Source organism: Amblyomma americanum, chromosome 1, assembly GCF_052857255.1.
Source record: "Amblyomma americanum isolate KBUSLIRL-KWMA chromosome 1, ASM5285725v1, whole genome shotgun sequence".
Taxonomy (NCBI): domain Eukaryota; kingdom Metazoa; phylum Arthropoda; class Arachnida; order Ixodida; family Ixodidae; genus Amblyomma; species Amblyomma americanum.
Window position 1 is genome coordinate 24,707,635 of NC_135497.1, and position 26,556 is coordinate 24,734,190.

At 42.8% G+C, this 26,556-nt stretch overlaps 1 protein-coding gene across 7 annotated transcripts in view; it reads left to right on the forward strand.

The window, feature by feature from the left end:
• Nt5b (5' nucleotidase B) overlaps positions 1-26,556 on the forward strand; it is a 217,694-nt gene that overhangs the window by 188,314 nt on the left and 2,824 nt on the right. For 5 of the 7 annotated variants that reach the window (XM_077644863.1, XM_077644861.1, XM_077644862.1 and 2 more), the window contains 16 exons: positions 5,963-6,069; positions 6,150-6,223; positions 6,282-6,399; positions 7,926-8,021; positions 8,104-8,192; positions 11,015-11,072; positions 14,781-14,874; positions 18,003-18,082; positions 19,772-19,832; positions 19,922-19,963; positions 20,042-20,134; positions 20,219-20,285; positions 22,970-23,192; positions 23,292-23,352; positions 23,438-23,495; positions 23,588-23,706. In XM_077644863.1, the coding sequence (XP_077500989.1) occupies positions 5,963-6,069; positions 6,150-6,223; positions 6,282-6,399; positions 7,926-8,021; positions 8,104-8,192; positions 11,015-11,072; positions 14,781-14,874; positions 18,003-18,082; positions 19,772-19,832; positions 19,922-19,963; positions 20,042-20,134; positions 20,219-20,285; positions 22,970-23,192; positions 23,292-23,352; positions 23,438-23,495; positions 23,588-23,706 (1,440 nt within the window). Of the gene's footprint in view, positions 1-5,264; positions 5,474-5,550; positions 5,685-5,962; positions 6,070-6,149; positions 6,224-6,281; positions 6,400-7,925; positions 8,022-8,103; positions 8,193-11,014; positions 11,073-14,780; positions 14,875-18,002; positions 18,083-19,771; positions 19,833-19,921; positions 19,964-20,041; positions 20,135-20,218; positions 20,286-22,969; positions 23,193-23,291; positions 23,353-23,437; positions 23,496-23,587; positions 23,707-26,556 lie in introns of those variants that run through there. The other 2 variants (XM_077644865.1, XM_077644859.1) reach the window with 2 other exon arrangements.

Genomic DNA, 26,556 nt, shown 5'->3' on the forward strand with positions numbered 1-26,556 from the left:
GTTATAAATTATTTAGCGGTCGTAGAGGAATGCCAACTTAAAAAAAAAAACAGCACTTCGTAACAATGGGCCATGGTCCGCGGCGTCTTGTAATATTCCGCTGTCCAATCACAGCAGTAAACGGAATCGTCATTTTTATGTTTGTCAAACAAGCCAGAGGCATCAAAATCGTTGTTTATAATTCCGTCTGGCGGTTAGCCTTAATTATGTTAAAGGTAACAAGAAATGGTTTAACAGAGGACTACATTTTGTCACAGACGAATTTTTTGCGATGGTCATTGCAGACTTCACTTGTATACGACTACTAATATCTTACGCATCATTACAAGCAAGCAAAAATTTAGTGCATTTGCTCCATTAAATTTAAATTAAGGCGGAGGTGTAACCGCCGCACACGCCCTCAACTAAGGACTTGTAAAGTCACAACGCCTGCCTATTGGTTCGTGCAACAAGTGGACGTTTTAATGCGGATGCATTAGTCCCATTACAAGAAAAGCGCGTGTGGGTGTGTACTCGCAGGTGGTGCAGAAAATGCCAGCGATGGCAAAACAGGGTGACGTTATCAAGCGGCTGTATGACGCACACAACAAGCCGAAAACCGCCACTTCATATAATCTAGTTCCGTCTATATATACTCGCCACTGGCCAACCTTCATCTGGCGCCGGTTTTGCCGACATTGTTACCAAAATTGTGACACAACTGTTTGTCGTACAGCATTCCGAGTGAATTCATACGATTTCTCGTTTCATATAGCTTATATGTGCTAGTCAAGTTGGTGGCTAGCTTTTGACGTGGATTCGAACCGACGAGATATGCACCTTCGGTTGTATGCTTTCCCAGACTTTCGTATCAAAATTGTGGTGCGAGCGTGCGTGTGGGCGTCCCGAACAACCATACGTAAACGTCTTGCGTCCACGACATGCAATTAAACTCGGCCAACCTCATCGTCTGGTGCGCAGTCAGTACGCAAACACAAACACGCTAACACATAAATTCGTAGAAGATAACTTTAATGTATGTACAAACATTACGCGTAAACAGTGCACCCAGGGACAGTAATGCTTTCGTTTCGCATTCGCACGCGTAAGCAGTCTTAAGTGTCCCCGCCGAATTTTTTTTCGGTGGCAGTTTCTACGGAATTCGCGAAGCGCACGCTGTGTATAATTGACTCTTTATCGGCTCAGGCATTTTCTTGGATTCCAAGCCAAATGTCGATTTTACGCAAGCTATCATGCACCGCTTTCCCCTTGGAAGCAGACAGGCAAGGTGTACGCAACACAACGGGGAGGGGCCCCCTTATTGGAAGACGGAGCGTCGTTCTTCTTGGCACATGATACGCGAGAAGCCAGGATTTCGAGCGAGAGCCCTTTGAGAGGCTGGGGTGCTATGGATGGAAACAGAAAATAAAAAAAAATGGAAAGGGGAAAGGGTTCTCATGTTATTTTCAGATGAGGTCAGAGAGGAGGAAGAAAATAATTTGGGCAAGAGGTGAAGAATCTGTTTAGGGTTTTTTTTTTTTTTTGAAAGAATGCCAATTTCGCTGAGCGACGAAAACAAGCGCTTTTCTGGGTCTTGGCACTGCACGCTGCAGTGATCGGCGGGGCCAAAAACCTGTTATTTTTTCGCACTCTGCGTGCCACGGTCAAGTGTTTACATATGTCGGCGGTGCGTTTCGTCTCAGGACTCCGTCCGTATCGGTGATATGTTCCCGCGGATTTATCACTCTCCGGACTGGCCCCCTCGAGTAGGCAAAGGTGACTCTGTCAGCTCTGTCAGTTGCCGCTCTGCCGTATTCAGTTCGGACTTCATTTGTTGGTAAATAGTACTTATGCTATACAGGTAACCCTTAGGCGCAATGTCATCCGCTTTATGATGTACCACAATGTTGCGAAAGCCGACGAAGCATCTAGCTATGCGCCACGTCATGGCGGGTCGCGGGGTGTAGTTGGAGGTTTTTTTTTTTCCCCCGACGGCCTTGAAGTCTGCGTTTAGTCTACTTAGACCTGCGATGTCTTGGCAGTTGACAGCGTTGACAGAGATTTGAGGTGGCCATTTCTGTGCAGTGTGACATTCGTGTTATCAAATCCGAATGCAAGACTTAGAAGTGCAAGATGCCGGGCTAGTTGGTAATCCATGATGAAAAAACAGCGCAAGGAACGAGACGAAAACACGAAGAAGGAAGAAGCGCCCGTGTCTGTGTCTTCTTCCTTCGTGTTTTCGTCTCGTTCCTTGCGCTGTTTTTTCATCATGCAAGACTTAGTTCCTCGTTGTTATATATGTTTCTAAAGCGCTCTTCGGGGCTGCCGTGTGCGTTCCACAATCCCCTTATCCGTCCGGGTGGCGTTTTGTGGTATGGAAGAGCAGCCCGGGCCGCGAAAAATCATGGCGCGCCTGCCAGCTGGGCCCTTCGACTGACGTTGGCCGTCGCGGCAACATTTCTGGCGCCTGTGCAGCATTCATTTCCGGCGCGTTCCTTCCCGTCCAGCGCCTGTTGATGTTCTCGCGTTCATAGATTCCTTGAGTATACTACACACTGTAGCTGCTGACCCCAGGTGATCTCTCTCGCATCGGCCCGCGGTTGTCAGCTCGCTCTTTCTCGTGGCTGGGCGCAGGCGCGCTTCGAGGAGTATAGGCTCCTCATTTTGGTGCCATATATGTTTTCTTCTTTGTGAAGATGCGCAAGGTGTTAGTTTACATGGGCTACCACGTGGTATTCTCCTGCGACCGCTTAATAAATTATAATGAATTTTTTTTCATGCTCGGTCGGTTTCGGTTTCAACAACTCTCTGACGTCAAAGCGGCATTTAGGTCACGTGAGACGTCCAAAAACTGCAATATATCGCTGTTTCTTGATTCATTGTCATTCCAACTATTGAGGCAGGCTGCCCGTAGCGTTGTAGTGAATTAAAACTACGAAGCAGCGATTATATCGCAGTTTTTTCATGCCTCACATGACCTATGCGCAACTTTAACGTCACAGTTACCGTTCGGTTGTGGAAACCGCAACCGCATGAGAGAGAAACTTGATTACGAATTATTTAGCGGTCGTAGGCGAACACCACATGGTAGTCCATGTAGACGAATTCCTTACGCATCCTTACAAAGAAGAAAACACGGACCTAAAAATTAAGTGTCTGTACTCTTTACCTCGAATCTTTTACTGCTGGCTGTCGCTCGCTGGAGCGGCTGCTAGCCGACGTCACGTGGGGCAATTTTAAGTGTCGAAGAGGTAAAGACACCATTTTTTTCTTAAAGGGACTATGCAATAAATTAATTGAGATTACGTAAAGCAGACGAGAGATAGGCATTTCATCACTCGTCACCCCAACGCAAGAATTTTTAAGTTAGCATCAACAACAGCGAAGATACAGACGATTAAAAATCCCGCACCTCCTCTCTCCCCTCAACCCGTACACGCGGGGCACCAGACAAAAATAGAGAAAACAGCTCTGGGACTGGGCCCGGCCCATGATCACGTCATCCGCTGTCGTTCCCTTTGCAACTTCCGGTTGTCGCACCCAGCGCCCCAGTAGCAGCGTCGGCGGCGTGATTGCGGCGCGCGTCGGGTTTCTTTGCTTGTCGTTTGTTGTAGTTAGCAGTAATTGAAACCATATGATCGAAGGCAATGTCCTGGCTCGCGCTTGAACGAGAGGGTCGCGCGGCGGCACGAGCAGACGATTTTCACGGCCACCGGAAGTGTGCCCGTGACGTCGTGGCTGCCGTGGCTCCAGCGAATGAGAGCGTGTGGTGGCCTGGCGACGTCATTGGTAGTGTGACGTCTTTGTTCCATGATTTTAGTTCCAAAATCGGTCACTACGATCACACCAATCAGCCCGCGAATTTAAAAAAAAAACACTGTTTTTAAAAATTCATAATAAAATGCCGGCTCAGTTCCGAAGACTCATACTTGGTGTGAATATTCACTAGCATAATTTCTAAGCATTGAAAACATTTACAAGCGACTTTGAATTCTTTGCATAGTCCCATTAATGCGTTTTTGATTTAGAACTATGTGTAAAACATTAGCAACATGTATAACCGCGTGAATTAGCCTACGCTCTATAAGTAATAACCCCGGACTAGGACGAGTTTTACTTCTGCGGAAGCCGTACGGCTACGCTTGGATGGATGCTAATTAGTAATTACTCCTTTATTAGAATAAGTGATTTATGATTGAATTTATTCTCGCATACAGTTTCGGTTGTTGAACTATGTTTGCAACGTCACAGATAGGTATAAGATCTCGTGAGGCAAACAAAAACTGCAATACAATAGTTCTTTGTTCACTCGCTATCATTCCAGCTTGTGGAGCGGCGAGCCGTAAGAGTTGCAGTGAATTAAGACGGCAAAGCAGCGATTGTATTGCGGCTTTTGTATGCTCCACGTGATTTCGTTCATACTTGTGACGTCGCAACCATCGTTCGGGTACCGAAACCAAAAGCTCGAACTACAGGAGAAAAGAAAATCAATTGCAAATTATTTACTGAGCGTTGGCGAAGTCCACGTGGGGATCCATGTTTACTCATGTCATGCTCATCAGAAGGCAACAGCGAGAGGGCCCACGACGGCGGCTTTGTGGTGCTATTATGCCAGCATTGACAGAAAAAAAAAAATTCTTGCTTCTTCTTTCTTTGTTGGATGACTACGCATCACGTGATTATAAAGCCATTTTGAGGGAATTGCAGCGTCTTATATGCGCCTAGATTTTCAGCACGAACGTATCTAAGTTGTCACTGTCTTTCCCTTCGTTTTAATTGGTGCTTGCGAGTTCTTGTTATCTGAATTCGTTGATCGAATCCCTCGGGTGCTGTGTGGATTGTGGGCAGAAGAAACTTCTGCTGAATTCGCTTCGCTTCGTTCGTAGTCATCCAGGGCAGATTATCGAAACTCGGTTCATGGGTTTGAGTCTGCAATATTCGATGGTGGAATGCTCTGGCCATCGTCAGTGCGCGTGTTTCCGTCAGGTTGCTCTCCTTTCCTCCTCCGAAAGCCACTACACGTGTGTAGCGGTGGTAGATTTTTAGTAACCAGGATAGTGTGGTACAAATTTTCACAACGGACTGTCGGTAGACTGGCCAATCAGCAGTGTTTGTCGCCGACTGGGAGGCGGAAAACGTCGTTCGACCGAAGCCGAGGCATAGCTCAGCGCGGGTTGCTGGCCGATGGACCTTCGCAAAGAACGCTGGGGATGGGAGGGCGATTGCATCAGATAAGCGCGCTGGCGCAAGCGCGGCATCGTCTCGGACGGCTATTGTGGCAATCTGCGCTGAGGGCCGCGCGTCGTAGGCTGATAGGCGCCGCCGGGGCAGGACTTTCCTGGAAGGAAAGCTACCAAGTCTACCCCACGTTTATCTGCACCCTAGAGGCACCACTGCGAGGGGCCACCATATCTTCCCGATACGACGGCGATCGTCGTCTGCGGCTGCCTCACTGTTCGAGATCGGGGTCGACGCTGCACCAAGGATGCCGCGCGTAAGCGATGCTTTTTCTTCGCTGCCACAGTCGGGTGGCGCTGAAGAAGCGCAGCCGCTGACCACGAGCGTTTTTGACTCGTGGCGCGCCCCAGCGCGGGAGACTTGTTGACATGCTCGGTTGTGCGGACGACGGCGATAGCTGCTTACGCAAGGATCGCGTTCGTGAAGCCTCTTTCATGGAGGCCGAGTGGCCCGCCGCCCATGAAGAGGTGCGCGGCAGGTCCGGCAGCCCCGGCGACCTTATCGTGGCCATAGCGGCCCGCTGGGGCGGCGGTGAAATGCCGAAGGCTGTTGCTGTGGCCACGGGCCTGCGCGATTTGTAGGCCGCGCGGTGGCCAGTACTGTCCTTGACTGGACAGGTTGCAGGCTCCGCCGAAGGCGCAGCCCGACTCGCGTGCGGTTTGGTCCAGAGCGCGCATCACGTGAAATCTGCCTTTGTCGTGCCGGTTGTCGGTGACGAGTGAGTGAGTCTGTGGTCTTTTTCTAGGTTCACAGGGCGTCGCAAACAATAACCGATGGCATGCCGGCAGCGCCCTTCGACGATGGCACCCAGTCGGGCGCCCCCAAGAAGTATTACCGGGCGCCGCTTCACAGGTCAGTAAAGATGCCCTTACCCCCGGGTACAACACTGGCACCTAAGAGAGAATAAAACTGCACGTGACGCCTACTTTCAGGATCTTTGTCAACCGAAGCCTTCATCTGGAGAAGATCAAGTTTTTTGGCTTTGACATGGACTATACCATTGCTCGTGAGTTTTGGCAGCCATTTGTGTCCGTGCAGAAGTGACATTTTGTTCTTGTTCATAGAGTACAAGTCCCCCGACTATGAAGCCTTCCAGTTTCATCTGCTAGTCGACCAGCTGCTGTCCATAGGGTATCCAACAGAGCTCAAGCAGTTTCAGTATGACTCACTGTTTCCAATTAGGTGAGGCTTGATTTTCTGTTTTGCCCTCTTTCCTGTTTATATACATTATCTGGGTATGTTCTGCTGAAGGCAATATTATAGTGTGTGCACACATGCATATTGTTTCTGTGTAAGGTAGTTGCACTATGGTTATTGCAAGCAGAAACTGGACGGAGTTGATTGTAGTTCTACAGCTAGTGGTGCTGATTTGCTCTGCACCGAGCACTAGTTCATTCTAAAATGTTGTGGCAAATTTTAAGAGTCCTACAACACAAGTCCTACATTAAAGTACTATATGAAACATCCTACGTAAGGACTGTAGGCTCAATGGACTTTGTCTGTTTTTTCTTTGCTACATGTTTTACATAATCAGTGTGTGCAGTGCTATGTAAAGTGAGGTCTCACATGTGAGATAATGCGGGATTAGCTGACCTGGCAAAGGTAGTGCTCCTTGCCACTGTTCTATGCTTCTGTCAAGGTCATGTGACAGTGTGGGTGAAAATAGGGCAGGTAATAGGGGCAACATCACTACAGTGTCTGAAAGTTTTTTTTTTTGTTCACCATGATCTATGAACTGAATGCCAGTGTACTAAAATGTCACCCATCTGGTCAATATCGATCTGGAGCCTGATGTGCATGTATATGCGCACATGGGTCACATTCAGTGCATACTGTGGTGAAGTGATGAAGGAACAATGCAGCAAATGGGGCCAGATGGAAATGACACATTGCAGCGCTGGCTGTCAAGTGGAATATTTAGTCATTGCTGTTAATAGGTACTATCATGAGCAATATGAGCACGAACGCGGGAGCGTATGCCCAATAGCCTGGAACCCTACTTGTAGCAATACGTGGCGGCTGATTTCAGAAACAAAGTGGAAAGGGAGGTGCATTCTTCCATTTCCCAGAAGCAGGCAATGCAGCAGAACCCTTTCCACAATGTTGCAAAACGTGGCCACCATGCATCGCCACAAGGAGTGTTTGAGGCTATCTGCCATGCGCTCCTGTGTTCCTGCTCATTTTGCTCATGATAGTACCAGTTGCAAGTACTGGTGGGTGCACTTTGGCATTGATCTGACCTCCACACAGCACTCCACCACTGCTGAGCAACTACACAATGTACTGGTTTCGAGGTAACCCGGGTGCGGGATGTATCATGATGTCATTAGAAGTGCCTATCTTGGTATTCATGGTGTAGGGGCTCCAATTGCCGCAGTTTGACGGAAATAATACAAATAGGATAGGAACTATGAAAGCAGCTGCATCATTTTGTATTTCAAGAAAGCATGCAGTGCCTGCTGTTGGGCATACTGAATAAGCAGCCTACATGCTAAGTAGTATCAACCTGGGTGTATGTTTTATAAAAATTTCATCAAAGTTGTATACCCTATTTTCATGTGCATCTCCCTCCAAATGAAGGGAACAACTATTTTGCACAAAAAGACGAATACGGATCATGTAAACCTTAATTGAATGCTCGAACTTGCTTCAACAAAATGGTATAGTTTTTCATATTTCATAGTTTATCTTTAATGTTGCTACTGCAGGGGGCTGTGGTTCGATTCTCAGTACGGAAACCTTCTCAAAGTTGATCCCTATGGAAACATCTTGGTGTGCTGTCATGGCTTCCAGTTTCTGAAGACGTGAGTATGCAATCTGAGGAGCAAGCAAGACACTCTATTGTGGAATTTACCTTGCTTATAAAGTTTTGTTGCACATTATCAGAGGAGAAATTTACAAGATCTACCCGAACAAGTTCATCAAGCTCGATGAATCCAGGGTATTTGTGCTCAACACTCTATTCAACTTGCCTGGTGAGTAATTGTTAAGTTGACCTTGTTCACATGTCCCTCTTTCCTGTAGTGCTATGCTTTATACACTTCAGCATTACCTTTTAATGCTGAACAGACTGAACATTATTCAAAGCTGAGGAGAGGAGTTGGTATTTTCAGTTCTTCCATGCCATGCATGCCTGAGAAGGTTGGCAATGCCTTGCTTTTCTTTTTACTAGGAAGTGTTTGGGGATTGCTTTCTTGTTTTACCATTGCTACCTTTGGACTTGAATGAAATCTCGATTCGACGGTTAGTGGGTAGCGTCAAAAATTAAACATAATTCGGTACATAAAACATCCCTTTCAGTAGCTTTTCAGTTATGTGTTTACAGCTGTTTGACTGCAGCTTTATAAGCCTGCATGTAATTGGTGGTAAAATGTTTCTTTGAAGGTGTAGAGGCACCAGGTTCGTAGTTTAACTTTATTTTTCTATAGAATGATCTACAAGACGTTATTCAACATGGATCCAGGTCGAAGTCACCTGCGCCCATTAATTTAATTGAATTCTATCCCCAATGAAGTTTCTGTTCGTTTCAGCAGTTGAACAGCACTGTGACATCACAGGTAGGTTGGGGGTCATGTGAGGCATACAAACACTGCAATATAATAGCAGTTTCCTCAATCACTGCCATTCTGGCTACTAAGGAAAGCTAGCTTAATAGTGGAAGCAGACTAAACTAATGAAGCAGCAATTATATTGCAGTTTTTGTATGGCTTGTAGGACCTTGAACCTACATCTGATGTCACAACCATCATTTAGCTGCTCAAAACCGAAACAGCGCTGGAGGAAGGATTCAATTATAAAACATTTTCTAGGCGTGGACACATTCCACATGGTGATCCATGAACAATGTCTTGCGCATTACTGTAAAGGAAGACCATTCAACAAAAATGTGGTGTCGTCAACCTTTTATCTATTATTATCTATTAGTATCATCTATTAGCAGTGCAGTAATATATCGACTGCACTGCTACAAAATGTCGTGGTGTGATCCACCCTGATAGACAGCCCATCACATATTTTTTTCTTTCAGTTTCCTATTTTTGTGGAAACATCAAAAGATAGCCCAGCCAGAAGAATTCATTTTAATTTCAATGAGGCTGTCCTTGAGGAATGACTGGTTGACATCTGACATGCTCTTTAAATGGGCAGGATTGATTTGAGGCTAAATTCAGAACCATGTGCAACATCTGCTTTTACTGGTGTAGCCACCCATTCACAAATTTTGGAATGCCTACAAAGTGTTTGTATTTTCGAACAGGCATCATATGTACATGTCAGCTGGATGAAGCAGTTCTAGGGCAGTTTTGCAAATTAAGATTGTGATAGCGAATAACAAACTTCCCTTTTCTGACGCCCTTCTGTGCTGTCTACATTTTCCAGTAACATTTTTTTTAGGGGTGTGTGAATAGTGATTTTTCCAAATTGAATGGAATATCAATAGCATAGCTTTGCTACCGAATCGAATGTAAATAGAAGAGTGAGAGAACTCGGTCGAGTACAAATAGAATGTATTTACAAATATTCGCTACTTGTGCGAATATTCAGTGAGCAATCGTGAGAAACAGAGGTCTGCTTTCGCAGTTATAGATGTATCTTTTAAGACTCAACTCTGGTATCTATTTGTGGGGTTGCAGCATGAAGTCGCAACTTTATTATTGTCACGTTATGTGCATAGGAAAAGTATCTTTTGTTGTTGATAATAGAAAATAATAAACTAGCGCCACATCTCGGTGCATGAGACATGCGATAACTATGTGTGAGGCATAGCCTCTGAGGTCAGGCATTAAGGCCGGGTTTGCTGAAACTGCCTAGGCCCTGCTGTGTCTTTCGATCTCTGAGGCGATGTATGATTACGAACACCGCCTTGCGAATGGACTGTACTGTGGAGCTGAACCTTCTAACCTACACATGCTGATCGGGGCAGCATGGTACGCGGCGTGTATGGTCCCTGTTATTGGAATAGTCGAAGAAAAATACGGCAGGTGTTATTCAAACTTCATGCCAAATATTCAAAGAATATTCGAAAAGATCAGGACAGTTCGATTTCTTTTGAACAATTTTGAACCAACACTATTTGATTTGTTTGAATAATTGAATGGGATGATATTTGATTTGGTATTCGAAATTTACAAATATTCGTGCACTCCCTTAATTTTGAAAATTTATTTTGCTTTATTTTGCCTGATCTTGCCAGGATATGTACAGTTGTCGATGTTGCCATAAAGTCCCCTGTTGTTCATGTGCACTTAATGGTGACTTATGCAATAGCCTCCAAAAGCATTTTAAAAAATTAAGTAGGTTTATATATTTGATTCCTTAAATCATGGTGGAAGTTGGCTGCATTTTTATTTTTCGTTAGGTATTTGTCGGATCTCATCTGAACCGCCAGAGTAACATCCACTCAGATTTCCTTCTTCACAGTGAATTTTTGAACCAGTCGAAGGCAACCATATCTCAACCTTTTTATGTTCTCTGGTGGCTATGTCATTTGGCTGCTCAGCCCAAGTTTGTGGGATTAAACCTCAGCCGTGGCACTGCATTTGACGAAGTATATGCAAAGAAGACTGCTTGCTCTGTGACGTCGGTACATGTTAAAGAGTGCCAGATGTTCAAAATTGAGTCCTCCACTATGGCCCATGTGCACATTTTGGATGCGGGCTATTAAACCCCTCGTACTATACCATACCTTGCCAACCTATCTCAATGCTTGCGTTCAGTCTGGGAGTCACAGGTGATAATTTTATGATTTCACTGTCTTATTTTCTTGTTGCATTGCTTTCTGCCTTTTCTTTTTTTACAGAAACTTACCTGCTTGCCTGCCTTGTCGACTTCTTCTCCACATCTCAACAATATATCCCGTGAGTTCAGTTTTTATCCTTGTTTAGTTGTTCACATTAGTTTTTTTGAGGATTTTATGATGTACCTCCAGAATTAAATTTATTTATAGTGCTCTTATTACCCAGAGGGCATTATTGAAGGGAATAGGACTTATAAAAAAGTGCTCAATGAACAAAAAGATGTTAACGCAAGGAAAAAGAAATGCATTTCTACGGATTATACTAAAAATATTGTAACTAAACACGAAAGCAGGAAAAAAGGGGTAATGGACTGTATCATTTCTGGGTAGTGATTGCCAAATTGGAAAATGAAAAGGTCACAGGCAGCAAAACAAAAATTACAAGGTCCACTTAAGTCTCGTTACGTGCAGAAATGCAAAAGCTGTTCAGTCCGCCACCTGTTCCATCTTCTGGGCCAGTGCCATACATAGCGAGCGGGACTTTCAATGGGTGCCGCATGATGGCGCTATGACTGCACGCCAAGCACGGAGGAAATTTACCGAAAACGGAGGAAATGTGGTACTCACTTGATTGAGACATCTGTAGTTGACATGCTCATAATTACTCATGTAGGCCTCAGTACATATCTCGAAGATACATTTTTAAGAACTGTGCATTCACTAGACACACCTTTATTCAACTTCAGATGTCGAAGTGTCGCGGCGAAGTGGGAGCGGCCCGGGTTCAATTCCCATTTAGATCCAAATTTTATTTTATTTTTATTTTTATCCTATATTCGGTACTATTTGCGGCGGACAGATTTTGCCGACAGATGACCTTGAACTGAGCCATCTAATGCTTTCACGTTAATAAAAAATGAAAATGGTCATGGATGCCAGTAAGTAGTGGGGCCTTCTCAAAATTTTTCACTATTGTTGAAACTAAAGATGACAGCAAGTTGTTTTGCTGCATTGATAATCTAAGAATAAATTAATCTTGGTACAACATGATGCAGAATTTGTTGATTAGTAGATTACATGAATAATTTATGCTTGATGAAATGTGTGTTATTGTCGTAATAAAAGGGCTTTTGAAATGTTTGTTATTGTTATATGTATTCAAAAGATGCACAGGCAGGCAGTTTTGTTTTAGAGGGAGAAGGCTGTTAATGATTATGTATTCATTGGAATCGTTACTATAAAGTGATGATGATTAAGAGTTAAGAGAATGCTGAAGCTTTTAACTGTAGTGTGATGGGTAGGGATCTAGTAAATTAGTGTGCTACATCTCTATGTAACTTAACATCACTGATGGAGGTGCCATGTAAAATTGCATTAAAAAAACATTATCTGATTAGCATCAGCAACAGATTTTTCCAAGGACGCTAATGTTAAAATGGTGCCCCAATACCTAGGTGTATGATGTGGCTGATTGTAAAGCTACACTATTAATACTGAGATGGACATGAGGATCTCACACATCAGAAGTGCATTACTTTACATTTTATATTAAGGGTCATGTGCCATTTGGAGCACCAGCTCTGGTATCATGTTAAGATCATCATGTAGTTACATGTGCTGCATCATTAGTATTATCGCCTAGTATAAACAATTGTTGTGAAATAACTCGCTGGTGATCTTATATTGTCAGGTAGATCAGCATAAACTGGGAAAAGTAGTGCCCCCAACACTGGCCCCACGGCACACTGGATGTGATATATATTAAGTAGACGTGTAATGAAGAATTTGTAATTATTTGGTCAGAAATCTATGAATATATGCTGGTAAATTTGGATCATTATGAAGAAAACCGAGTTTATGCAAAAGCAAGGCATGAAGTACTTTGTCAAATGCCTTGCAGTCAGCTTGTGTAATTACGATCAAGGATGGACCGCCGCGATGGCTGAGTGGTTATGGCGCTCGGCTGCTGGCCCGAAAGACACGTGTTCGATCCCGGCCACGGCGGTCGAATTTCGATGGAGGCGAAATTCTAGAGGCCCGTGTGCTGTGCGATGTCAGTGCACATTAAAGAACCCCAGGTGGTCGAAATTTCTGGAGCCCTTCACCACGGTGTCTCTCATAGCCTGAGTCACTTTGGGATGTTAAACCCCCATAAACAGAACCAATTACGATCAAGGGAAGGGAGAATTTAATTTATTAACTGGATGTCGCATGAAATAAGCTTCCTAAAGCCATGTCAAACGGATGTTAAAAATGAGTAATCGATAGCTGTTAGCTGAGTGCTTATCACCAGATTTATTGAATGGAATCACTTTGCTTTTTTTTTATAGCCTCGAGTCGCTTTCGTACGTTAAACGCCCTATAAACCATAAACCAAAGTTTGCTTATTTTCCAGTCTTTGGTAAGGGCGCTGTTTAGGACTTGGGCATTTATACAGTTTGGTTTACAGGAAGACTGCAGGTTTAGTCAATCAATTATATTGACAGTCTGCTGCCGCGGTGGCTCAGCGGTGATGGTGCTTGGCTGCTGATCTGAAATACGTGGGTTCGATCCCGGCCGCGGTGTTCACATTTTGGTGGAGGCGAGATTTTAGAGGCCTGTGTACTGTGCGATGTCAGTGCACGTTAGAGAACCCCAGGTGGTCGAAATTTTTTGGAGCTCACCACTATGGCGTCCCTCGTAGCCTGAGTCACTTGGGGACATTAAATTTTCCCATAAACCATAACTATATTGACAGTCGATTGAAGAATATGGAACAGTCATATATGGCTAATATTGTTTGTGTCTAAGGAAGTTGCGAAAGTCTAAGAATATGAGTGCATTCACTTTTAGTTACTGGGTTTCCTGGTGGAGCTTGGAGAGAAGGCTGAATCAACTGAAGTGTTTACGAGGCTCCAGGACTTTTTAGTTTTATTTTTAACATTATTTTTTAACAAAGCCTTGAGAAAATGAGCAACTCACAAAAAATTATGGCACTGAATTATACTTGTTGCATTTAGGAATAGCTTCACAAGCCTGTGTCAGAATGAACAGAGAGCTGTCCCGGACTTAAATGTTAAGATTCAAAGGAAGAGGAAAAGGGGTCTTATGAGTGTCTACCATTTATATAAATTGTGTTATGACTCACCTCAATGAAGTTCAGGAAGGGAACAGTTGGGGGTGAAGGGGAGAGAACATGTGATAAGAGCTGGCTTTAACCTTTTAACTGAACTGATGAACTGTGCATGTTGTGCACTAATAGCCAGTTGGGAGCTCTCATTTGACAAGTTTTATCTATGCGTGATGCTCACGAGCCAAAGTGTTCTGTGTAGCTTGTTTGTCGGCGGCAAGATGTGCTAAACAATATCTAAGCATGGTTGTCTGCACAGGCAGTGAATTTAGTAGATGGAACATCATGGTACCACTCTGTGGAACAGGAACTATTTTTGGTGAAATGTAATCTACAGCAGCCATATCTTATTTTTGAAATGGTGGCAGGTACCCCACCCTAGTCAGCAAAATTTTAACAATAAGTTTTAGTGTTTATTATGTCTTGTGTTCGTACAGCAGTCTCACCATTGATATTGTTTAGAGTAGAGTCTTGGCAGGGACTTGCGTTTTCTGAAAGTCTGTCTTTCGGCTTGCATTAGCATTGTCCTACTGGTGTCACTGGAATATTAGCTAAATCCGATTTGTAATGCCCCAGAACTGTTGAACAACCTCCTGCTATGCTAGTTGAGAAGAGGGCTAGTGAACTAGTTAGTTGTTTCAACCGGGTAGATCATTTTGACAGGATTACTGAAAATGGGCTCATATCTTGTGTTGGCCTCATTTTCTTATTCTTTTTCAGAACAAAGACTGGAGTGAAGATTGGCAATTTGTTCATGTCTTACAAATCCATCTTCCAGGATGTCCGTGGGGCTGTGGACAACATCCACACCTACGTAAGCTTGTACAGAATCTTCCTTAATTGCGTTTTTATTGAAATTGAGTTTTTTGAAGTCTTCTTTTGTGATGAACAGCTTTCACCATGTTTCTTAATGCTGGCTGTTGGGAGTGTTTCATAATACTTTACATTGAGGTTTTGGGTAATTTCTATAAATCATTACAGTGGCATGCAAGTATTTTGTGTGTTTAATGAATCAGTAGGCATAATTTTTGGTTTTATAGGAGCTGGTCATTCATTCTGATCCTTCTGCCATAGTCAAGTGGAATACGAGGCATAATACTGTGGCATTAAGAGTTCAAGAAAATCTCTGTCATAATTGTATGGCAGATTGCTCGCTGTAGGGGTTTATATTGTGCACAGAGGATGAGATCTACAAACCTTTGCCACTACTATTGTTAATTTGTTCAAGAGGTGGCTGCAACTATACTCATCTTGTCAGTAGTTTGCAGCAGTGTGGTCAGGGCTGCAGGAACACAACGAACAGTCCCTCAAATATGTGAACAATGTAGAACTGTTTTCGAATAATTAAAACAGTAATTGAAACGGTTGTTCGGGCTAGTGTTTTTCAAATGCAGCGGGTGTTTAAATCACTGGTTAAATTAACAGAGAAATCCTGCACGGACACAGCTCTTTGGGGGCCTGCTGCGAAGTGGTGTGCTGCCATTCGCAAACTTGGCGTCTGCTGAGTCAGTCATGCTTCCTGTGCGCCATCCATTGAAAGTGCACTTTTTCCCCAAGCAAGCAAAGCAGTTTGCCTTGAAAGTTCTTGAATTACTTCACATCGCAACACTTCCAGTCAAAAAAAAAAAAAGGCTTAAAGAGGCACCAAGCACCACTTGCTTCTAAGGTAGAGTAGCTGACTACTGGTACTCCTTCCTGCCCAGAGATGGCGCAACCAGTCGGCTAATACGAGTGAGGAGGAACACGTTTATGGAGCACGTGCTATCCTGATTGGCTCAGATCGCTGTAGTATCTACAGTGCTGCATACTACTTGTGAGGTGAAGTATATATACCATAGTTGTCAGTCCATAAGTCACTTTTTTTTCCTAAATGTTTCGTCTTTGTGACTTCAGTACAAAGCGAAATGACATGCCACTGTGTGTAATTATTTGCTGTGCCCAATAACTATGTTTGAAAAGAAAATTGATGTGTGAAAGAAAAAAAAAATTGTTAAAATGTTTTTCATTATGGAATCAACTGATAATTGAACTTAAAACTTAGCTATAGGTGTGTTTGAGATAGTTTGTGCACACATTTTGCTGACAATCCATAAATGAATATCAAAGTTCAGTATAGTGTACTGTGCAATGTCAGTGCATGGTAAAGAACCCCAGGTGGTCGAAATTTCCGGAGCCCTTCACTATGGCATCTCTTATAGCCTAAGTCATTTTGGGACGTTAATCCCCGTAAACCATAAACCAAAATTCAGTACACTGTACTTCAAAAGACAATTCGTTAAAACTAAAGTACAGCTGACGCCAGCAAATTAGGGCTGAAATTTGTGAGCATCTTACACATTCATGAATACATATGCATTTTATGAATGTGTAAGATGCTCACAAATTTCAGCCCTCTTAGAAACTCATGGATTAACAGATAATTAAATGCACACGTGGAAAAACACAAAAGGCTATATTTACAAGAACTTATTTGCAGGGCTAGAATATATGCTGACAAAGTTGAGCATATTGCTTGTGCACTCAGTCGAGCTCCTCACACACACTGCTTCTCCTCATCACTCTCACGTCCACTCTGCTGCTTTCCTTGTTTTTCACAGCACCTTTGAAATTTGCGCACTTAAAAACACTGAAAACACATAAATATGCACAAAAGAAACAAACACACGCAGAGGCACGCACACGTGCAGGGGCTTTTTCCAAGAAACACCGGAGGGTTCTTGGATCCGCGCTTCGGCTGTCAAGAGATTGGACACCTGGCTACGGGGCCGAAAAAGGTTGCCTCCCGATTTGTGAACAAAACAGGCACCCGCCCCACTCTGGTCGTAATACGGAGGGGAGGCCTCCTAGCAGGAACACATAGATGACACTAAAGGGACGCTTGCTAACAAGGGGGACTACACTCTTGGAAACAGGCATAAGTTTAAAGGGCGCTCGCTTACACACCTGCGACATTTAATCGGCTGGTGTGCTAAGTAAGAGAGCGGAGGCTCACGAACTGGAACACCAACAAAAGCTATTTATTGAACCAAAACATTGGTGTTTGTTTTCATCATGGATGATATTTATGTTTGTGCCACATGACATGCCCAGGGTGCACAGACAAATATGTCGAAGTCAGTCCAAAGTACTACACATAAATAGAAACTGAAACATAAGGGTTGCATGTCAAACTGCCTTAATATCAGCTGCTTGGCATAATAAGGCTAACAGGTTTGGATGATGTGTGCCAGGCAGACACTCCAGGATGAATGACAATAAAGATAATTGAGCATGGCCAAGATGCGAGCTAATTCCAGAGAGGTTCAACACAGGTACAATGTTTAGAATTCAGCTGCTGACTTGCTGATGCCAGCCGTAGCTTCCATTTCTGCTCCTAGAAGTCTAGGCAGGGTAACATACTGTTGAGGCTTGCGAATCCTGCTGAGATCTGAAATTTTAGAATGTGAAAATCTCCTAGTGTAGAAAGTGTGTGCACGTGTGTGCATGCTCACACTTGTCCATTGCCTGGCCTGAACAATGCCAAACTGTCTGTTGTGAAGCCTCCACAATGATGTTGACACTATCAGGGAGCACTGGCAGGTACGCTTTGTCCTTAATCCCCTGCTCCATGTGCCACCACTGTAGAACACTGCACACTACTCTGCTGCTAGTGGCCATTGCTGCTTGTGGCACACAGCAAAACGACATGAAAAGCTATTGAGACCTTTTTTGACAAGCAGTTGCTGTGTGATTTCACTGTTTTGTACTGTGGCTTGTCATGAATTTTCATGAGAATATTAAGCAAATCTGCTACCATCCAACATGCACTGCTGTTGTAACAAAATTCTGAGCTTCAACGGAACTGATGTCTGGGTTTTGTCATCCGTATTCATTTAGCTATCCAGTGTGTGGTTTTCCTTGTTAAGTATACACTGGTGCTTTTCTGCATTGCTCTGTTTACAGGGTCAACTTAAGACTGAGACCATTAACAACCTTGACAAGTACTTGGAGAAGGATGAGAGGCTACCTTTGCTACTTGATAGGTTGGTAGTGATTACAACAATTGCTGCATTCTGCAGCTGCATATGCCAATCAGCCACCTCACTTTCACAATTGTTGCAGAGTGCATCTAAATGAAGCAAGTTCATGTAGAGGATGCTGTGAGTAGAACATAGCCTCCGTTATACTACTGCTATAATGTCTGCTAAGCCATTACCAATACCACATTTACTTTTTGGCATTTGATGTTGCCAGTGTTCCAGATATTTGTTACTCTTGGGAAAATGCAGTGGGTGTGGTGACAACCCTGTATCAGTGCATGCTGCAGCATTGGTAGCTGCCAAAAAAAGTAATCTGTGCCCTAACTACTAGTATGTCTCTGGGTCAGCTGTTTTCATTTGCGGTCAAGGTGTGCATCAACAGCACAAGTTCTGTACAGTTACGCCTCAGTCTGGCACACCTCTCGTGCATTTTGATGCAATTGGGCAGGCATATTAGGAGTGATATAAAGGAGACTATGGCTAGGGAGAAAGCTAGTACCTGTGCTCATTTTCACATTTTACAGTTCTGAAAAGCTGCATGCTTCATGCATTTAAGTATGCTTGTTCACTTTTGATACTGATAGTCCCATGAGAGGTGGTTGTAGTATTGGCTTGTGCATAATAGGTGATGCATGCCCATTGTTTTTTGCCATTCAAGTTCTTTGCATACAAGATACAAAATAAATGCACAAACTAGTGGATACAAATAAATAGCAATGAAATTACACATCAATATAAGTCTGTTCTCAACCATGGCCTGAAATTTAGCAATCTTTCTTCAGCACTGTCATAATCTGTTTCACTCAGCTGTTGTATCCAGAGAACATGAATAGTTCAGGTGTTCATGTTCATGCTGATTCATTTATTTACAAACTGAGGAAAACCATGGTGACACGTATGGAATAACTGGAAGAAAACACTAATTTGAAGCACAATCAAAATAGCCTTGGTAAATTTATGTAGTATTTACTTGCTTGCACTACCTGTGGTGGCCAATGAGCATTATTGCAGGGGTGTAAACGGAGGTAAGGATGCACAAAAGATTTCTGACTAAGGCAAGGTAGTGAAGCAGTGCATGCATTTGGAAATATTTAGTGCCAAGTAAATTGCCTGCCTGCGCGGGGAGATAAAAGACACGCTTTCATGCTACTGCATCATGCTCTGAAGTGTGCGTGAAGGGCACATAAAGACTACAGCCACTGACAAAGGACTTTTTTAGAAAGTTTGAGTGGCTCCATGACATAGGCACAGGTCCAAGCATGCCTTGCACCCATGTGCTTTATTATACAAGATGCTTGATGCACTGAAAGTCAACTTGACAGGAGCCTTGCAAGATGGTTGCTTGGCGAGAATGGAAACCAGAAACTGATATGTGCTTCTTCCTTGCCCATTGTTTTTTGTGATTTAAGTTTTTTGCATACAGGATGCTTGCACCCACACTGTGCTTGCATGGTCACTTTTTGTTTTGATCACTGAGGTTTCCGAAATCATATTCTGGTCTCTTTACTAGGCAGTACCAAATGCTTCATTTAAAATGTTCAAGTTGTGAACAAAATATGAAGACATTAGCTATAGCTTTTTTTTTTTTTTTTGCAGCCATACATTGTATGGCTCTGTGCAACTGTGCTTTGAAATTCTGGCTGTTTACTGATAATCTGATGGCTTGTTTATATGAGAGTTATTTTTTTCTAGGATGCGTGCACACGATAAGAAGCTCTTCTTGCTGACCAACAGTGACTATGCATACACAGCGGTAAGTCATTAAATTGTTGCACTTTTATAGTTTAGAGCTTATTCCAAGAGCTGGTTTTAGCTTATATGAAATTTCTATTGCTCTTGCAGAAAGTTATGCAGTACCTGTTTGACTTTCCAAGCACAAACCATGTAAGTATTTGAAATAAATATGGAAACTACCTTGTTCTCAGCGTTGTCAGAATAGTAACCATTCTGCTGTTTTTATAGCGAACCTGGGAGTCGTACTTCGACTACATTGTTGTCGATGCACGAAAGCCTTTGTTCTTTGGCGAGGGCACAATCTTACGGCAGGTAGACACGGTAAGTGAGACAACCTTAGTGTAGAGAAGACATGCAGAGTATTTCTTACTCTGATTGTTTATTTTAATTATTTCATGTCTTTAGAGCACAGGAGCCCTTCGCATTGGTAGCCACATTGGCCCTCTGCAGCTTGGCCAGGTCTACTCGGGAGGTGGGTGTGATTTTATATGTTTAATATTTAATCATTCAATTTTTCAGTGAAGCCAAGAAAGTAGTGATGGTCTATGGAGCCATCCGTTTGGGGGTTGGGGGATTTCTGGCTTGCATGTATAGCTTGCATATTAGCTTAAGGGTCTCATCTTTTGCCAAAATTGCCAGGTTAAAAGCACTTGTGACGGTAGTGAGTACATGACTATGCGAAGACAGCTATCTTTGCCACTTCTATTTTTTCAATTCAAAATGTCTTGAAGGTGCTCAAAGTTGCATGGACGAACTAATGGAACCATGTTGGCAGCATGCACATGTGACTGCACTCCGTACAGGGGCATGTTGCCCTGGGAATTTCTGCAGTAGTTGGTGCAGGTCATTACTTATCCTTTCACAAGTGATTGCCAAATGTTCAACAAAGCAGCCCACAAAAGACATTTCAACTGCACAAATTGTGAGAAAGCTCACTATGTTGACTCCATCTGTTGCTTGCAGAGTGATGCTAGTAGCAACTGCAGTCCTGAGGCTTGGCTTGAACATCTGTGGGCCAAATGGAGGATAAGCCAGCTAACCTGAACCAGCCTTTGTACATTAAAACATGTAATTTATGGGGATATAGTTAAAGCAAAGGACAGCTCAAAAAATGTGGTGCTAACTGGCTATGTAGTTCTATATGCTTGTCAATGCTTTATATCGAAGTTTTGTAACACAGAAAAAAAAAAGCAATTCCTAACACTTGCCAACCAATTTGGAATAGTTTTCACTTTTAAGTTGGTTCTGATTATATCTTGGAACTGTGTTGATCAAGAAAGACAGTTGATGTTGAAAATTGAGAAAGTGCTGCTTTTCTGTGGTTCTTTCTGGCATTTCAAAATATTCAAGTGAGAATTTGTTTTGAAGTGCCCAGATATATGGTCTTTATCAGAAACATACAGCCCAAAAGTTTTGCTTCTAAGCTGCATAGTGATGCTCTCTGGCATCCCTTTAAGTTCTAAGCATTGGAAAAGCATGGACAAATGTTTTTTCACCTTCAAGAGATTTGAAGTGCTGACTACTCAAAACGAGCCACACAGATGGGGCCAGTGGACTGTGTATATTTGGCAAAAGCTGTGCATGTTGCTTCGTCCACCTGAATGAAATTTGAAATTAAATCTGTTGAATCGATTTGCACAAATCAAAAGAGGGGAGTGTCATTATTGTTGCACACTGTGCACTAAAGTGAAAGTATAGCATATCATGACTCCTGCCTTCTTTTTAAATTGGAAAGCTAGCTTTATTGTGTCATCAACTAGTTGCACATACAATGTGCCTTGTGCAGAGCTGCAAGCTTCGGTGACAAGTGCACAATCTTCAGGTTGCCTCTAATGTAGGAGCCTTAGTCAGTGCTGTTGACTGTCTGCAGCACAGTTTCTGTTGATTCAAAAAAAAAAAATTGAAAGGTGGCCGCTATTATGGAATCGCACTAGAAACTTTACAATGGGCTGGTATGGGCTCAGGTGCTTTTTGAGTGGGTTTTTGAGCGACTTCCTAACCTGGGGCCTCTAAAGCATGTTTTTCTCAATTTCATGGTTTGAGTGATGCCTGAAATTGTGGTATGTATTCCCTCCAGGAAATTTTAAAGGGTGGACAAGACAGACGGTAACTAGGAGCTTGGGTTTATTGGAAAGAGCGTGGTCCAGCAAATGTTTTCTTAAAATCAAGTTATGAGCAATCATGCAAGGTTGTTTCTATTGTTGGTTCTTCTTAAGACTCTCATTCCTGATTATAGATATCTTCTGCCTGTAATGGCTGTGTGACTGCTATGTATATGCATTTTCATTGCAGCTGCTTCTCTGCCAAGCACTCTGTATTCACCTCATATCTCGAATCCACGTTGTTGTTGTCCAAGCAGTTTTATTTATTTACAACATGACAACAAGCAGCCAGTAGCAGACATAATTGCCATGTTTAAAAACATGATTCAAAAGGCCAGGGAGGGGGTGGGTTTGAGCTAGCTAAAATTTAATGATTTTTTGGTTAGAGCCACTGTGCTTTGTGTTGGACAGTAGTTGATCAAAAGAGCTTCGTTGCCATATTGTGTGTGCTTGTCACTTGTAACTATGATGCATTTAAAGCCTTATTGAGTAAATTATCGCGACAAAGTAACTCTCAGAGTAAAAGAACTTCTGGTTTGGTTTATTAGGGTTTAACGTCCCGAAGCGACTTAGGCTATGAGGGATGCTGTAGTGAAGGGCTCTGAAAATTTCTACCACCTGGGGTTCTTTAACGTGTACTGACATCGCGCATTACACAGGCCTCTAGAATTTTGCCTTCATTGAAATTTGACTGCTGCGGCTCGGATCGAACCGACGTCTTTCGGGTCAGCAACCGAGCGCCATAACCATTAAGCCATCGCGGCGGCTAAAAGATATATATATAAAAAAGTTCGTATACTAGTATATAAACAAGCATAAACAAGCATTAATAACATTGTGAGTGTTTGCATCTAAATTAATGGATTGTATGTCTTTTGACCTTAGCATTTAAACATCTGTAGCCTGTATCCATTTTAAGGACAGTGAAGCAGAGCCCTATGAATTTCCTGGAAGGTTTGCATCACACGCTCCTAGAGTAGTTAAATTGGTAACACCATGTTTACATTCCTGAAGCAGCTCATGTCTGAAGAAAAGTTCTTGTGGCCAATTGCAGGTAGCTGTGATGTCTTCACTGAGTTTGTCGGAGCCAAGGGAAAGGATGTCCTCTACATTGGTGACCACATTTACGGAGACATTCTCAAGTCTAAAAAGACACGTGGCTGGCGCACCTTCCTAATGATTCCCGAGCTGGAAAAGGAAATTAATGTCAGCATTAACAGATGGACATTGTTCGAGAAGCTGCAGGAGCTGGACATATGCTTGGGCGATATCTACAAGTCAGTGCCACCTGCCTGGACTTTGTTCCTTCAGTAGTACATTCCACTTCCTTTTTTGTGTTATATTTATTATTTATTATTTTTTTATTCTTCGTGAAGGAATCTGGACAGCAGTTCCACAGATGTGCCTGACATAGGCAAGCTGCGTCAATCCATCCGGGTGAGTGGTTGTGCTGGCTGCCAAGTAGCACATTGTGGTTACACTGAGGGCATTAGGCAATTGAATTACCTCTTCCTTTATTTAGGAAACCTCTCATGAGTTGGACATGTGCTATGGAATTCTTGGCAGCATGTTCCGTAGTGGTGAGTGCGACGGAATTATTATTTTTTTTTTTTTGGGCACACTGCAGGGCCAGGGCTTTTATAAAACTCTTGTCACGATCGGGCTATTTCAGGTTCTCGGCAGACTTTCTTCGCCAACCAGATTTGCCGCTATGCTGACATCTATGCCTTCACTTTTGTCAACCTCATGTATTACCCATTCAGCTACATGTTTCGGGCTCCGCCGATGCTGGTAAGCTGTCTTCATTGTGGGATTGTAGGGCACTGCTTCCAACAAAATAGAGCCTTTGCTCTTGGGGACTAGGAAGTAGACTGTGTAGGACCCCTTGTTGGAAGTTTCAGTAGCGTGCTTGTCATTAGACAGGATAATGCCACATAACTGAAGCCAGAATTTTGAGCTTTGGAGATGAGAGGTGATTGTTTTTGGTGGTCTTGCTGGCACAGTCTTGTTTGCCAGTTGGTAGACTCAAGATTAATTAATATGAACCACTGAAAATCCATGTCAGTTTCAGATTGTGGTTCTAAATGGGTAAATGAAATGCGGAAGCATGATTTGCAAGACTAGTATGCCACTATTTTAAGTTCTTTTATTATGTGAACAGTTTGGTCTCTATGTGTGAGGAGTATGAGATTGTGGCTGCTTGCATGTTGTACACTCACTGTGCTAAAGCCACTGCAAGCCAGAAACTTAATGCTAGCTAGATGTATGCACAAGCATTGTTGCAAAAACTGCACACAGATCTGGCAGCTTTATTCAGACCCGTGTATTAATTTTACAGAAATCTCTGAACCTTTGTATGTGGTCATTTGAATTTCAGAGATATTGAGAGCAGTTGCCTTACATTTACAGCCTTTTGAGCACTGCCTGTACATTTGCGGACACGATATTTCAAAAAAAAAATTTTTAAACCATCTAGCATTGCTTTCAGGAAGTCAATGATGTCGGCTACATTTGAAATTCTTGCTGAATTGAATGTCAGTGCCATTTGGTGACTAGAGAACAGAATTTTTTATTAGATGAAGCGCACAAAAACACGGCACACAGGAAAAGAGACACGAGCGCCTGTTCCGTGTCTTTCTTTTCCTGTGTGCTGTGTTTTTGTGCTTCATCTAATCAAGGTATGAACCAACTTGCCCAAGAACATGTTCTAGAGAACAGAATCTCTTTTCCAAACCAAGAAGTAGAGGTTGACGTCATGACGTTCTGCAGCAATCCTAGGAAGTGCTGTCTGATGCTGTCATATCTTTCTTTGTTGGCATGGTGGAATGTTCTACTAAAGCGTACCTGAGTTTTCATTGTGGAAACAGCTATGGATAAGGCAAATAATTATTTTGGCATTAATGTGTTTGATAGAAGAATAAGGCTGGAAATTTAGAATGTGGAAGAGTGCGGCATATGCGAATTCCTGAAGATTTTGTCGCCTCCATGTTGTTTTTGTGAAATAGGGGGCTTTAAATATAGACACAAAAATTTTCAGATTTTTCTCAACAGTAGAACGTAATCAGTGTGTGAAATATTGCTAGTGGGGAAGACTTTTGGCGGCAGTGGAAAAGATTGCCATAAGTCCACGGCCCTCAAGAGGGGCAACAGAATCGTTAAGAGGCGACGCAACTTGCCGTGCGAGAGCTGAACTTAAAAATTTTTTTCTTGCTTTAAACAAAAATCGCCTCGACTAAAACATAAGAAATGGAAGGTAATTAACTGTTCTACTAAATTTGTCTTCGTTTGTATCTTTACTTGCAGCACCTAAGGGTGAAACAAGCAGGTTTTTATGGTTCTTAACGCACTTTTCGGCAACATCAGTATTTGATTTCACTTCGACGTATTCAGTTTCATCAGCTATAACATTTTTATAGGTAATAGACATCTAGAGAAGCGAGATGGCCATTCCTTAATTTTCGAGAGGAAGTCGTTAATTTTTTTTAAGAATGTCAACATACATTCTAAAAATATTTTTACCTTCCAAAAATACATGATCTGAATCGTATCGAAAGCCCAAATCTGTGCGAATATCATTAAAAATTTGTGGATGGTTTCCTAAAAATTAGGTTTTTATCGATTATTGTCAGGTGCCTTGTTTCATGCTTTTTCGAAATATTCAAACTGAGCTGACCTCACAAGTAAATTTTTTTTGGCTTAGGTTACAAAAGTTTCGACAAGTGTTCATGAATTGTTTTGAACAAATTATAGGTGGTCGAGCACAATGTCTGGGATGCTGGGCATGGAATGACCCCATATGCAGTTTTTATACACATGTATGGGATCATACTTTTACCCTAATATTTTTCAGGGGACAAAGTTCCTGTCCTGTTTTTAGTAGTTGCCCCCTGTTGGTGATGTAGTTATCCTGCATTTTTTTCTTGGAATGCTTCTTGCAATGCACAGTGCACAGCTTTCTTCACATTCTTTCCAAATTTGCTCTGGCGCAGTGGTCTTAAAATGTGCTTTCAGTTTGTAGACACCTGGAAAAGCAAGCAGGGCGCACTGTGAAAGAAGGGTAGTTAGGGTGCCTTAACATGTAACTGGGTGAGAAGTGGCATCGGTTGTTATGCCATTGTGATGTGGCATCAAGGTCTGTTTCTGCAGTTCAACCCGCTTCTGCACAGTCTCTTAAATCTCCTCAAATATTGAGCCTCAAGTGTTCATTTGTGCCAGATTTCTGCCATGTGGTTAAATGACAGTGCCTTCACATTCAAAACACAGCCAACATAGCCTGTCATTTGCTCACTCTTCCATGCTTTCCGATTAAGGATGCTATGTCACTGTCTTCTATAGTGAATTACATCTTGATAATTTCTTCATAATTATAAATGCCTGTTCCTGATTTACTGTATTTTTCTGAAATTCTTGTCCAGTACTATTTGTGCTAACAAGCAACTCTCGAGTGCAGTCTGCACTATTATGCATGTTGGTAGCATAAATTTCACCGACATAGTGCACTTCGTGCTCTTCACTTTAAATTTATACCAAAACCCCGTGCTGCTGCCGTGCCAACTTCGTTCAGTGTGGGACCTTGCTGATGCGCTGTTAGGCACCGACTTAGGTGGCCTTTGCTAGCATCCCAAATTCTTGTACTGTTCA